Here is a 15,819-nt window from a genome sequence, read left to right as displayed (position 1 = left end):
ATTTAACAGCAGGCTCTCTCCTTGAATTGCAAGGCAAAACCTTGTTGTCTCAAGGTCTTATCTATAAACTGGATCAATCTTATTCATAATCTGGATATTGATCTCTGGTACAATTTTTCATTTAGCTCATTGTGTTTTTTCTATTGGGCTCCTTATATTTCTGACCATCCTTTGCCTTTAGACCTTCCCAGACTATAATATCTACCACAGACTATCATGTATGCTGTTAATATTAAGTCTTCCCTATTCTTTTCGAGACTGTATTACTCGGTTGAGTGCTCTAGAACTTTTATTCTGCCTGTGAACAAACTTAAATGATCTTGCTAATCATAAAGTCTAATCTGTGAAACTTCATAAGTTCAAACCTAATGCAAATGCTTTTTCGCCTAGCTGGTTGATATAAGTTTCTTATCGTTATTTATTCCTCTATTAGTCAGATTAATTTGTAATGCTTTTATTGTTTCTTTTATGCTTCACTTCTAATTTGGATCAGGATGCTTTCCCTATTACAGCCTTTGGCGTCACAGCATTCTGCTTTTCCAGCTAAAGTTGTGGTTTGGCTTTAATAAAAGTAATAATGGTAACAGTAACAAAGCTCCTTTGCATTGACACTGCCTTTCAGTTGCCTTGCTTTCTACCAATAACTTTAAATTTGTTTTTTATGGTCTCTTGCTAACCATCTCGACTTCAGTTTTACCTTGCTGTAATTTTTTCAGTTTTCTTTTAAGATCAAATTCTTCAGACAAAGGCAACAAAAGATGTAATATGTTGACTCATTGGCCTTGTTAAGGTCATTAATAGTAGATAAATATGTAAAGATGTGTTATTGTTTTTTAACATTGTCTTTACTCTATCATCCATTGATTATTTTTTTAGCCTGTAAGTTTTCTGCAATCCCCTCTTCTAGCCAGTTATTCCAATAACTCTTCTCCCCCTATTTGTCTTTAATTTTGAAACTAACAGTTTTATATATTTGTTCCTATGCAAAATACAAACCAAGGTTCTTTTAGGTAGGGAATATGATTTTAGCTCTAGCTGGACAGCTGAATCATTTTAAAGAGCGGTTAAGCAACTTGTGTGAGCAAGATAATCTTGCCCCCCTAACTGTCAAAATGTCTTCCCTCTTGTTTTCGGCCACAGCAAGTACTGTACAGATGTACTGATGCACCCGTAATCAAACTTTTCATTTTCTTTTGCTTACAGGATGTGCATGCTGGCTGTTGATTGTAATGATGCAAAACAAGACACTTTCATTGAAGGGAGGACTTTACATCCGGTTTTTGTTAAACCGGCTGTAGATCAACTCTGTGCTTCTGGCTAGGGCACAATTGTTTGCAATCATCTCCGTGTGTAGAGTGTAGGTCGTGGCCTCCTTGCAGTGTCAGGCATTTATGTGGGGCAGGAAAAAAGGTTTGCTTCTTCCTTCTGCTCATTGGGTGCGTCTACTACTGGCTTTCGCATTTACTACCCTGACTCGGTCCCCCGTCGAATATGGGTCAAGAGCAAGGAAACTCCCGGAGGTTGGAGAAACTTCTCTGTTTGTGCTACTGTTGACCCAGTGCGTGACCTATGTCAGGTTTTGGCCTCCTTAGGTTTTTCAGGTAGGCTTCCCAGTGCCAGTGTCTCTTGGTGATGGCAGTGTTCATGAAAAGCTCGGTCTTTGTGTCCCTAGTGTAGGCGATCAAGTGAGTTTGACTTGTGTTGGCTCAGTGTTTGGTGCTTGAGGCCAGTGCACTGGCCCAAGGCAGTGATTCCATGTCATGGCCTCCTGCCATAGCCGTCCGTGGTTGTGGCTCGGGTCCCCTAGCTACCACAGTAGTCAGATGGGACTGGGGTACAGCTTTATTTTTTGACCCCCTGGTGCCAATGCACGAGGCTGGGGCTGTGACCCCTTGTTGTAGCCCCTTGTTGTCATTGATCGGGTTCTACAACTATCCGAGTAGCCATGTGGGATAGGAGTTTATGGCCCTGGAAACTTTTTGCTCCTGTTTGATGAAGGAGCTTCAGCATTCTCTACCTCCCTTTCTGCCGTGTTCGAAATTGCCTTCCAACACTAGTGGGATTACATGGATGATTACACCCATCCTCTGTTTAACCCTGTTCTGTCCACTAATACACTGTATGGGTGTTCCCAGATGGCTTTTTGCCAAAGGGTATCCAATTCTGCCTTGTCAAGGTCCTGAGAAAACTCCCTTGTCCCTCCCTCCAGCCTTTTAGATTGATGTTGTTGAAGGAGTTCTTCCATGGTCGAAAAATCTATAGACCAGATTATAGATTTCCTAATCTTCCTTTCGAGAGAGGATCCCTCAAGTCACTACTATCAAGGCTACTGCTCAGACTTGAGCATGGTCTTTCAACTGGAGATAGACATCTCCTCATTGGAGCTGCCTATGCTCCTGAGTAGCTATGAACATCTTTGCTGATCTCGATAACTTACATCCGAGCCTTTGAGAAGGCCTCAGTCAAAGTTCTGACTCGAGACTCGGTGTTGCCTTAATATTGGTGAAGAGTTTAGGCAAGTTACGTGTTCTCTTTGCCATAGCCTCCCACTCTAAAATAGGTGGAAGGAGCTCCTTAGTTTGGTGTCAGGGCACATGGCCAAACTTGGAATCTGCTGGGGAATGACCCCATGTTTCAGCCCTTTTTCATCCCCTATTTACGTGAAGTGTCAAATGGCAAGGAGAAGAGATGCTTTTGTGTTCTAAGAGGGTTCTGCCTTGATATCTGAAGAAGACCCAACACCACAGACCTGAGGGTCATCAACTCCTCCTTATCACTGTCAGAACCAGGAAAGAGGTGTCTAGATCACGATCTCTTTGGAGTTTGTGAGTCGATCCATAATGCATACGCTTTGACTGCTAAGAGGGTAGAGTTACCAGCTATGACCAGAATTTGCAAATTTGTGTATTGGCCCCACCTATGTCTTCAAGAGGCACCTTGTAGTCAGTCATGTGTTGAAGGTTGGGGTGTATGTACACCAGACCATGTTCACGGCCTTTATTTTACAGGAGTACAGTACCCACAAGCTCCTTGACGCCTTTGCCCTTCAGCTTGTGGTGGCTGCTCAAGTAGTTGTGTAGGAAACTGAGATCCCTTACAGGATAGTAAGCATCTTGTCTATACAGTAGATTCAAGTCTGGAATGGAGGCAGAATAACTGGCTCTTCACCTCCATTCTTTCGGCCCCTCATAGGGACGAATCGGTCGAAGCGTCGCTCGCTAAATCTGTTATGATGCAAGTAAACTATACTTCTGAGCTCCATTCTTTAGAACCTAAAAATCTTCTTTCCCAGCCTTCCTGAATAGTGGAATATACACTATACTATCCCCTTGATCATCATACACCAAGTATATTATTATGGACTATTATCCCCTTCAGGGGAAGGGTTTCCTCCTTTGACCATGTACCAATCCTCTAGGATAGGTCAGGCCCTATCACCGTAGTCATCCCAATAATAGATAAATGGGCAGTTGCTGGAGTCATTCCTTTGCTCCTGAATGGGACCTGGAAGATTGACATATCTGGGGAAGAATAAAAAAAAATAAAAAAAAAGAACCAACCAACTCGGTTCTAGGGGGACTTAGTCTTTCCAAGCATTTAGTCTCCTTTCCTAAAGGATGATCGTTTATGTTTTGCGTAGGTATAAATCACAAATTTTTAAAGTAATTAGTATTTTTCTTAGCTATACAGACCTGTGGCCTTTAGGTTAAATTTCCTTCCTCAACCATCCCTCTCAGTCCTGAGTCGAAAGGTCATAAGTGAAGACATTTCGACAGGTATTGCCTAACTGCTCGTCAAAATGATTCAATGGCTGTCCAGCTTGAGCTAAAAACATATTCCTCATCCTAAATGACTCTGGTTTGATTCACTAGGAAAAATGCAATTGAAAATTTTTTTTTATTTTTGTATTTTGATTTTATTTGTGATATGCTCTCACTAAGATTCTTCTAGTAGTAGTAGCGTACAATACTTGTGGCTCTTAAGAATGTATTTCAGAAGCTGGCCTTCTACACACAATTTAGTTTTTGCAATTTTATAGTTTTGAATTGTTTGTGATAGAATTTTTCATTTTTTTTTTTTTTTGTTGACAATGGCATCAGTGTTATGATGCTATATATCTTGAAATCATCCATTCCTGGATCACAGTAAGAAATTTTACTCATGATTGTTTTTCTCTTTGAATTACTATAACAGATATCCAGTCATCTTGTCAATAGAAGACCACTGCAGTCTTCCTCAGCAGCAGGAAATGGCGCGGCGTTTCCGTGAGGTTTTTGGAAGTGCTCTTCTTACTGCACCCTTAGATAGTAATGAAACTGTAAGCACAAGTAAATTTTCTTGATATGTATATAAGATTTTATAATTACCTCATTTTGAATTGTAGCGTAGTAATTTCAAAAATTTTCACTGTAGTATTGATTTATGCCCTGTACTGAAGCTATTCCTTTTAATGATGTTTTGTTTGTAGTTGCACCAGAATTTGTATTGTTTCAGTGAATCTTACTCAATATTAATTTGCTGTGCTGTATTGCTTTGAGCACCAGTTTGGCAATACAATGATCCGTAGCCATATTAGGAGTCACCTATTGCTTCCTCAGTACTTCGTGGGTTTACAAGTTATACTTTTTTATCACAGTAAATTGACATATAGTTTGGTCAATGGCATAACCTGGCCAAGCAGTATACTGTAGTATAGTGCAGTACATACGTTAATGAATGTTCTAATTTTAATTTTTTCATTTACTTATATGTAAGGATGTGTTTACAGTTAAAGTAAGTTTTAGCTTAAAATGTGTTCTTAAGCGTGTATAACAGTTCTATAAAAGGTTAGATTTATAAAAAAAAAAAAAAAAAACGTAAGAAAAATATGAACAATTATTAAGAATAATGAAAAAAATACACCATAGATTTCTGTATCTATTAAGTGTTTTTTCGTTTATCGTTTTGAAACGGAACACCCGTGATAGCCATGGGATTACTGTAGATAGAAAATATTTTTTATGGACTTAAACTATCACACCTTGAGTCTTTGCACTCTTTGCTATGTATAGATGACTTGATGATAGCATTTAGCTATTTGTTCCTGTATTTAGAGGTATCATGTTTTGTCATAGCAAAATCCATCTGTTCTTATTGTTTTAGACCTATTTTCATTCCAAGTTCAAGCTTTTCAACGTATGTTACTGCCATGATGAATGAACTTGAACCGTAACTAGGGAAAATTAAGCTCAAACGCTGTTACTTTTAAATCCTGCCAATTTTGGAAATTTGTCCCATGATTTTGGTAATTAGTCACCATCCATCCATATACCAAGGCACTTCCCCCAATTTTGGGGGGTAGCCGGCACCAACAATGAAACAAAACAAAAAGGGGACCTCTACTCTATGTTCCTTCAGCTTAATCAGGGACTTAACCGAGTTCAGCTGGTACTGCTAGGGTGCCACAGCCCAACCTCCCACATTTCCACCACAGATGAAACTTCATAATGCTGACTCCCTACTGCTGCTACCTCCGCTGTCATCTAAGGCACTGGAGGAAGCAGCAGGGCCTACTGGAACTGCGTCACAATCGCTCGCCATTCATTCCTATTTCTAGCACGCTCTCTTGCCTCTCTCACATCTATCCTCCTATCACCCAGAGCTTTCTTCACACCATCCATCCACCCAAACCTTGGCCTTCCTCTTGTACTTCTCCCATCAACTCTTGCATTCATCACCTTCTTTAGCAGACAACCATTTTCCATTCTCTCAACATGGCCAAACCACCTCAACACATTCATATCCACTCTAGCCGCTAACTCATTTCTTACACCCGTTCTCTCCCTCACCACTTCGTTCCTAACCCTATCTACTCGAGATACACCAGCCATACTCCTTAGACACTTCATCTCAAACACATTCAATTTCTGTCTCTCCATCACTTTCATTCCCCACAACTCCGATCCATACATCACAGTTGGTACAATCACTTTCTCATATAGAACTCTCTTTACATTCATGCCCAACCCTCTATTTTTTACTACTCCCTTAACTGCCCCCAACACTTTGCAACCTTCATTCACTCTCTGACGTACATCTGCTTCCACTCCACCATTTGCTGCAACAACAGACCTCAAGTACTTAAACTGATCCACCTCCTCAAGTAACTCTCCATTCAACATGACATTCAACCTTGCACCACCTTCCCTTCTCGTACATCTCATAACCTTACTCTTACCCACATTAACTCTCAACTTCCTTTTCTCACACACCCTTCCAAATTCTGTCACTAGTCGGTCAAGTTTCTCTTCTGTGTCTGCAACCAGTACAGTATCATCTGCAAACAACAACTGATTTACCTCCCATTCATGGTCATTCTCGTCTACCAGTTTTAATCCTCGTCCAAGCACTCGAGCATTCACCTCTCTCACCACTCCATCAACATACAAGTTAAACAACCACGGCGACATCACACATCCCTGTCTCAGCCCCACTCTCACCGGAAACCAATCACTCACTTCATTTCCTATTCTAACACATGCTTTACTACCTTTGTAGAAACTTTTCACTGCTTGCAACAACCTTCCACCAACTCCTTATAACCTCATCACATTCCACATTGCTTCCCTATCAACTCTATCATATGCTTTCTCCAGATCCATAAACGCAACATACACCTTCTTACCTTTTGCTAAATATTTCTCGCATATCTGCCTAACTGTAAAAATCTGATTCATACAACCCCTACCTCTTCTAAAACCACCCTGTACTTCCAAGATTGCATTCTCTGTTTTATCCTTAATCCTATTAATCAATACTCTACCATACACTTTTCCAACTACACTCAACAAACTAATACCTCTTGAATTACAACACTCATGCACATCTCCCTTACCCTTATATAGTGGTACAATACATGCACAAACCCAATCTACTGGTACCATTGACAACACAAAACACATATTAAACAATCTCACCAACCATTCAAGTACAGTCACACCCCCTTCCTTCAACATCTCAGCTTTCACACCATCCATACCAGATGCTTTTCCTACTCTCGTTTCATCTAGTGCTCTCCTCACTTCATCTATTGTAATCTCTCTCTCATTCTCATCTCCCATCACTGGCACCTCAACACCTGGAACAGCAATTATATCTGCCTCCCTATTATCCTCAACATTCAGCAAACTTTCAAAATATTCCGCCCACCTTTTCCTTGCCTCCTCTCCTTTTAACAACCTTCCATTTCCATCTTTCACTGTCTCTTCAATTCTTGCGCCAGCCTTCCTTACTCTCTTCACTTCTTTCCAAAACTACTTCTTATTCTCTTCATATGACTGACCCAATCCCTGACCCCACCTCAGGTCAGCTGCCCTCTTTGCCTCACGTACCTTGCGCTTTACTTCCACATGGGTTAAAAAACATCATGGTGAAAATTTGAGTAAATCCTCTCAAGAATAAGCTGTTAACTTTGCACTCTAGTGGGTCCTTATGACTTTGACACACCCTTTAGGTGTGTCTTATGAAAATGCATTGACAACAAATGTGGGCAAATATATTATTATTACTAGCCAAGCTACAAACCTGGTTGGAAAAAAGAATACAACCAGCTCATGGTCTCCAACAAAGAAAGCAGCTTAGTGAGTCGAGGAAATAAGGGAATAGTAAATAAAGTGCTGAGGAGGAATGAGGAAAGGGGGTGGGGAGATGTAGGGGTAGAGAGGGGGGATATTGATGAAGGAGAGGTCTAATTGGTGAGGGATCTATGGTCGTGGTTCAATCACGCCACAGTTTTCTATACTGACACCCAATGAGTGAGCGAGCTAGGTTTATTCCTGGCATTCCATGCATCTCTTTTTCTCTGGTATTTTCAGCAATATCTATGCCTTAGAAATGGTGCTAGAGGAGCATTTCACTGGGCGACACAGGTTTCTCGCCCAGAAATAGATATTTCCTTCGTCAAAATCCCTTATATAAACTATAAAACAAGACTGATGTCAACTTGTTCAATAGAAAAGAATTTACAAAAAGTTTGAATTTTTGAAGTTCCACTGATTCAACCACCAGATTAGAAAGATCATTCCACAGCTGAAATAAAGCTTCTAGAATACTGATGGAGAAGGCTAGCAATTTTTAGTGAAATTATATTTACATAGTAACTGGAATTCAAACCACGCTATTTAATAGGAGTATTACTTTCGGCGTAGCTGAAGTGTCGAGCCATTAATTTTTAACGAGGGTTAACTACCCACACTGCTAGTTAGCGGGGGGTAGGGAGGGTAGCTTGCTACTGCTCTCCCTCACACACATGTGATTGAGCTCACTTTGCTTTCGGCTCGGATGGTGAATGGACGTTACTGCTCTTAATCCTCGCCGACTTTTGGCAGCCATTAACGCCGTTTTGTTTTCTCCTAGAGTGTGTATGAAGTTGACTTGTGCGACAATGTGCACCTGCCCTGGACTCTCCGGCCGCCCTTGTGGAACATATATGTCAGCGGTTGAGACTGATCCTCCCTTTGTCCTTCCTGCAGAAGTCAACGGTGTGATAGTGTTAACAAGTGTAGTGAGTGCAGGGAATGGTCTTCTTCCCAGCGGGAGAGGTTTGCGCGACGGTGAAAGAAGAAGTCCAAGCGGGATATTTCTCCTTCAAAGGTTGCTTTGAAGGGAGAAAAACCCAAGACCTCTTCCGTCGCCCAACCCTCCTCCAAAGCTCCTACTCGGTTGGTGTCTTACGAGAGACCGTCGAGTAATAGCGTAGACCAAGTTATTATCGACCAACCCCGGGTCTTGAGAGATGATGTTGCTTCCCCTAGCGAAGCAGCCCCACCTCTCCCCCCGGGTGAGGCCTTGTCACTAACTTCCCTTTTACAGATATGGTCTTCCTTGGGGCTCACAGGTTTGACCTCCAAGGAAGCCCTGCTGCAGTTCTTCCGCATGGGTGCTTCTGTTAAGCAATCATCGTCGCCGTCAGAGGTAGATCCCCTGACTCTCGTCAACGTTGTTGTGTCAGAGGTGTCTCATGCGGCGTCATCCATCTCCTCTGCCACTCCAAACTCTACTGCTGTAGCTGCTGACTTAGTTTCCCCCGTTCCTGACCATCCTTCGAGGGGGAACTTAAGTTAAACGTCGGTCTCTCCTGCTAGTATTTCTCTACCTCAGGGGAGTTCACTTACAGAGACTCCTCTTCGGAGGACTGCTGACGGTCAGCTTGCTGATCCAACGGCCCCCAGAGGGCGCATCCGTCGGAAGGCTCTCCTTCCTCTTCGCCTTAGAGGTCTCCCTTCGCCAGCAGTGAAGAGACACCGCTTTGGTTCAACGTCATCACTGCAGTCCCCCGCAGAGGAGCCTCCGTCAGACCTTCATTCATCCATCACTGCACCTGCAACCAGTCTTGTGACTTCGGTCCTGGACCTCCCTGCAGATCGTTCACGATCTCCTTCGGTGGATGGTCGTCCTTTCAAAGGACACGCCAACCATCCATCCACCAGACCTGCCGACCGTCCATCACCATTCCTGTCGCCTGTAGAGCCTACCGTAGCTCCTCCAAAGTGCGCAGCTGCACGCCATCACACTCGCCCTGCGCGCCCACGCGCCCAAACCTTAAGCGCTCACCAGCAGCTCGTCATTCTACAACGCTTCGGCGCGCCACTCAACCTGCTCGCTCTCACAGATGGCAGTAGCCTCACGCGCTTGCGTACCAACACATGCTTACGTGCCAACGTTGACCTATATGTCAGCGCTCTCCTGCACGCCACGCTCTCACGATCACCTGCGCACCCTATGCGCACACGCCCAGGGTAGCCTACATGCCAGTATACCACAGTGCGCTTGCGCTCTCCTGCGCGCCCACGATCTCCTGCGCTCCAGCACTCTCCTGCGCTCCAGCACTCTCCTGCACCTATGCGCCCACGATCTCCTACGTGCCAGCACCCATTTGCGCGCCAGCACACTCCTGCGCGCCAATATTCTCCTATGCGCCAGCACTCGCCTGCGCGCCAACGTTCTCCTACGCGCCAGCACCCTCCCGCGCGCCAACATGTGCGCCCTTTATCGCCCGCGCTCCAACCAGCTTGCCAACAGATACCTGCGCACCATCACTCCAGTGCACAAGTCTGTAGGTGAGACGAAAACCACATTGCTGCCCTCACCTACATGCCAACTTTCACCAGCGTGCCAGCGCTCGCCCGAACATTCGCGCTCACCTGCGCACCAACTATCTCATGTGCGCACACATAGAGATGCGAGCACGCGCCATCTCTCTCCTACGGACGCACGCCAACACTCTCCCGCACGCCTGCGCCATGATTCTCCAGCGCCCTCGCCAGCATTCTCCCGCGCGTGAGCGTCAATGTTATCTCACGCGCTAGCACCAATATTCTCCCGCGCGCGAGCACGCACACCAACAGGCACGAGCACGCACACCAACAGGCACGAGCACGCACACCAACAGGCACGAGCACGCACACCAACAGGCACGAGCACGCACACCAACAGGCACGAGCACGCACACCAACAGGCACGAGCACGCACACCAACAGGCACGAGCAAAGATGCGTTATTCTGCAAGGTCGCCATCACCTCATTCCCCTCCCTGCAAGCGTGCACTGCGGGAGAAGGGAAACACTTTCAAGCAGAGGGGTTCAGGATCCCTAAACTGCCTTCTAAGGTGGACCCACCTATCACAGTGACTTCTCGTAGGGAATCTTAGGTCCCTTTCCCTTCAGGGGATCTGTCTGACAGTGCATCCGTTAGTCAGCAGCTCTGGTTCAGTGCCTTAGTCAGAGCCGTAACACAGGCTTTCAAGCCTGTCCTGTCTGATCGCTCATTAGAGCGACCTATAGCTCTAGACCTAAGGCACGGAACCATAGCTTCCTCAACCCCTTTGAAGAGGAAAAGAGGAGTTTCTGACGAGGTCACTTCCCCGAGGGTGAAGCTGGCTCCATGCAGACCATCGAGACGAGTTCCTCCTGTTTCAGAAAGACTCTACATCCCTGTCGGACGAAGACTTCCCGTCACCAAGGGAACCATGCGAGGAGAGAGACACTTCCATCGCACCAATGGAGGAAACTTGTCTACACGCGGAGAGTTCCCCGCAATCTGAGAGCAGGAGGGACATGCCACACAGGTCATCGATGTTGGAGTCTTACCTCCTTCCTAGGTTCCTAGGAAGGAATCCTTCCTAGGTTCCTAGGAAGGAATCCAAAGACTCCAAACTCTGCCTAAGTCCTCCACTAGGGTTAGAATGGAGACAGCCAGCCACTCAGGGAATATCCGCGACTCACCCCAAGAAGAGCCTTAGGAGATAGAAGGAGACTTCGCTGCAAGTTCTGCAACAGGAGGAGACCAACAATAGTCAGAGCATGCATTTTGGCAGGGTCTGACTCTAATTAGGGTTCTCAATGGGTTTTCCGACCCAGAGATACCCCCTCGAGAGGGCAAAGACACGGTCTTAGACCGCGTCTTTGGTACTCAGAAACCGTCAAAGACCAGTGCAGCCATGCCCTGGTCTCAAGGGGTGAAGAGTACCAGGGACAAGATCTCCCAACAGCTCTCTGAGTTTGCCGCCTCCAACCGTGCCAGTACTACGAACAAGCTCCTGGAGAAACCCAGTTCAGCTCTTCCTCTTCACCACTCTCTGGAAGAGCTAACCAGGGAAATCCCTCTTGAGAGAGACTCCAACCGGCAGGTCTCATTCTCGGCAACCGAGATCCTTATTCAGGAGAAGGTCACCAAGTATGCTATGCAAGCTACTTTGTGGCTGGACATCTGGTTAGGGACCTTAGGTATCTTGATACGATCCGAGGATTTTTCCAAGGAATGTACCAGGAAAGCTATGGAAACCTTCCTTCTCTCAAGCACTCGCACGATCGAGTTTCTTGCCCACCAAGTCTCGAACTTGTGTGCAAACACCATCTTGAAACGTCGGGATGCAGTGTCTGAGAGGTTCCACCAGAAGGTCCCTAGCGTCGAGATAAACAGGCTCAGACATTCCTCCCTAGAGGGGTCCCATCTGTTTGTGCTTAAGGATGTGGAACTTGCTGCTGAGAGGTGGAGGAAGTCTCATTAAGACTCCCTCCTCCACAGGGCTTTAACATCCAAGCCCTATAAACCGCCAGCACCCCAGCAGTCCCGTCCAACGAAGACTGCAACGACGACGAAAGCAGCGAAGACAGTGGTGTCTAAGCCCTTTCTTGTCAAAGACAGGAAAGGCAAAAAGTCCTCCAGGGGAGGAAAAAATCTTAAGCAGCCGAGGCCACAAACACTAGGATAGGCAGTCCTCCTGTGTTTCCACCAGTGGGGGGATGCCTACAAAGTTGCTCGGACAGGTGGAAGCAACTCGGGGCCGATTCCTGGACAATCTCCATGATCAGTCTAGGATATCGCGTCCCGTTCATAACATCTTTACCTCCCCTGACCAAGAATCAAGTGTCATTGAACACCCTTGCCATGTGATCGGCAAGGGGGCAAGCCCTTCGGGCAGAAGTCCAGACCCTGTTGAAGAAGGGCGCTCTCCAAGAGGTTCTCGACGGATCCCCAGGCTGCTTCAGTAGACTCTTGTAAGAAAGGCGTCTGGAGGCTGGAGACCAGTCATTGACCTCTCAGCCCTGAACAAGTTGGTCAAACAAACTCCGTTCAGCATGGAGACGGCAGACACGTTCAGACTATCAGTAAGACCGCAAGACTTCATGTGTACACTGGATCTAAAGGACGCGTACTTCCAGATCACAGTCCATCCGTCTTCAAGGAAGTACTTAAGATTCAGCCAAGACAACAGAAAGTACCAGTTCAAGGTGCTGTGCTTCGGTCTTTCCACAGCACCACAAGTCTTCACCAGAGTCTTTACCCTAGTGTCATCTTAGGCACACAGGATTGGCATCCATCTCCTCTGTTATCTGGTCGACTGGCTGATCCTAGCAGACTCTGTGTCAACCCTTCTTCAACACCGAGACAAATTTCTGAGACTTAGCCAGGATCTGGGGATCATGGTAAATCTTGAAGTCCTCTCTGCTTCCCACTCAGAGACTGGTATACTTACGCATGATCATAGACACCAATCTCCACAAAGCCTTCCCATTAGACGACAGGATATCAAGGCTGAGAAAGGTCGCAAGACCTTTTCTCAGACGAGAAGAACTTCCAGCCCAATCGTGGTTACGTCTTCTCGGTCACCTTTCATCGCTGGCCCGTCTGGTTCCCAATGGTCATCTCAGGATGAGATCCCTCCAGTGGCGACTCAAGTCCCGGTGGAATCAAGCTCACGACTCCCCGGACATCCAGATCCCCATTGGACCTGTGGAACTGGCGGATCTCCAGTGGTGGGTGACAGACGAGAATCTACGAAAGGGAGTGGATCTTCTCGTCCTCTCCCGGATTTGATGCTGTTCTCAGATGCTTCAAAAAAAGGGGGGCCCCACGTGCTGCACCACACGACCTTAGGCTTCTGGTCAGTCAGAAAAGTACCTCCACATAAATCTAGAGATGAAGGCTGTCTTTCTGGCCCTTCAACAGTTCCAACAGTTCATGGCAGGCCACTCAGTGGTGGTAATGAGCGACAACACCACTGTAGTGGCTTAGATCAACAAGCAAGGAGGTACTTTTTCGCAGCAACTATCCCATCTAGCAGTAGAGATACTGAGATGGGCCGAAATCCATTCGATACCACTATTGGCACGCTTCATTCCAGGCAAAAGGTATGTGCTCGCCGACAACGTGAGCAGAGCATCTCAGATAGTGAGTACCGAGTGGTCTTTGGATCATCTAGTATCCAACAAAGTCCTGTTTTTGTGGGGTTCTCCGACTGTGACCTCTTCACAACGGCCCTGAACTTCAGGCTCCCACTGTATTGTTCCCCAGTTCCAGACCCCAAGGCTCTCTAGCAAGATGCTTTCCAACAACGGTGAGACAACATCGACGTTTACGCCTTTCCCCCGTTCTGTCTGATGAGGGTACTCAACAAGACCAGAACATCGGTCAATCTTTCAATGACCCTCATAGCTCCGCTATGGCATCACGCAGAATGGTTTCCGGACCTTCTGCAGCTCCTAACGGAGCCTCCAAGGGAACTCCCTCCACGGCACAATTTACTCAGGCAACCACATGCCAACATATTCCACAAAGCCGTACCTTCGCTACGACTTCACACCTGGAGACTATCTAGCATATCCTCTCCGAGAGAGAATTTTCGAAACTTGGATATCTGCGCAAGTCATCAGCAGCAGTCTACCAGGCAAAGTGGAAAGTCTTCTGTGGTTGGTTTCGTGGAAGGGGTATCTCTCCACTCGATGCCACTATTACAGCAATAGCGGAGTTCCTCGTTTATTTGCGTGAAGAAATACGCCTATCAGTCTCGGCAGTGAAAGGCTATCGCTCAGCCTTAAGCCTCGCCTTCAGACTGAAAGGAATGGACATTTCTTCATCGCTAGAACTTTCTTTACTCATACGGAGTTATGAATTTACCTGCCCCCAGTCAGAAGTGAGACCTCCCCCATGGAACGTGGTTCGAGCTCTCGGGTCTCTTGAGAGACCTCCCTATGAATCACTAAGCCAGGCAACAGATCGCTACCTGACTTGGAAGACGGTGTTCCTGTTAGCTTTGGCTTCGGCCAAATGAGTTGGTGAACTCCATGGTCTCTCATACGACATCGCCCATTCAAGGGGATGGGGAGAGGTAACGTTCAGCCTCGTCCATGAGTTTATTGCTAAGACTCAGAACCTGGGAGTAGCGGATCCTCGATTCCACTCCCTCCGGATTTCTAGTCTTCGTACTCCATACTGTAATAGATGACCTAGACCATCTCATACTATGCCCAGTGAGGAGTTTGAGGCTGTATCTTAAGAGAACAGCCGCAGCCCGTCCTCGTGTGCCAGCACTATTTGTCAGCACAGGAATGACCAAGAGGAGGGTCATCAAGAACACCATCTCAGCGTGAATTTGCAGGGTCATTGACCATGTACTGAATCCAAACCCTCCTCCGTCACATCGCCCCAGAGCTCATGATGTCAGTGGCTTAGCTACGCCCCTGGCATTCAAAAGAAACTAGTCAGTGGCGCAGGTTCTTCAAGCTGGGGTGTGGAAGCGTCAGAACACGTTCACATCCTACTACTTGCAAGACGTGACCCACAGGAGACTTGATACGTTCTCTATCGGTCCTGTGGTGGCTGCACAACAGCTGGTTTAAAACCTCAAGGTCCTTATTGGACAAGTAGCAGAAGGTTGAGGGCATTGTTACCCGGTTTTAGTCTGCATGAATGAAAAGGTTTGACTGGCCCTTATTCTTTTCTTCATTCTCCCCTCTCTTGGGGAAAGCAGCATCCTGGGTTCTCTGCATAGCTGACCTCAAACCACTGCAGGTAAACCATGCTCCCTTATGTACTTAGTATTAAGATTAACCCTTTTACCCCCGGGGTATTTGGAAATTTCCCACCCTTAACCCCCAGGGGGTTATTTTTTTCCAAGCACATTTTGCAGTATATTTTATTTAAATTGCTCTAACAGCCTTAATTTTTGTCATAGAGAGGTCAGGTTGGTCTCATTCTCTTGGAAAATGCCTGAATTTTCTCAAAAAATTATCAAAAAATATGAAAAACTAATTTTTATAGCATTTTTTTGCAAGGACGTACCGGTACGTCCATGGGGGTAAAGGGATGGCTTTTGTGAAACGTACCAGTACGTCCTTTGGGGGTAAAAGGGTTAATACTGTTGCGTCCCCATACCCTGACGAGGTGGTATTGGAAAGTCCTGGTGCACAGTTTTTCCATCTAAAGTACTCTGAATAACTTTACCAGGACAGTCCCACTTCTACATACCTTCACACAAAGCTTGCGTAGGCCGCGAACCTT

The 15,819-nt window shown here is 46.1% G+C and overlaps 1 protein-coding gene across 4 annotated transcripts in view; it reads left to right on the top strand.

Annotated features, from left to right (window-relative positions):
* sl (small wing phospholipase C gamma 1) overlaps positions 1-15,819 on the top strand; it is a 140,886-nt gene that overhangs the window by 52,651 nt on the left and 72,416 nt on the right. For all 4 annotated transcript variants that reach the window (XR_011044319.1, XR_011044318.1, XM_068372781.1 and 1 more), the window contains exon 9: positions 4,195-4,318. Coding sequence is in view for 2 of the 4 variants with exons in the window: in XM_068372781.1 (XP_068228882.1) it covers positions 4,195-4,318 (124 nt within the window). In the remaining 2 variants the exon portion in view is untranslated. The remainder of the gene's footprint in view (positions 1-4,194; positions 4,319-15,819) is intronic.

Source organism: Palaemon carinicauda, chromosome 4 (assembly GCF_036898095.1).
Source record: "Palaemon carinicauda isolate YSFRI2023 chromosome 4, ASM3689809v2, whole genome shotgun sequence".
Lineage (NCBI taxonomy): Eukaryota > Metazoa > Arthropoda > Malacostraca > Decapoda > Palaemonidae > Palaemon > Palaemon carinicauda.
The sequence above is the reverse complement of the archived record's forward strand: the minus strand, read 5'-3'. Positions and strand labels throughout refer to the sequence as shown.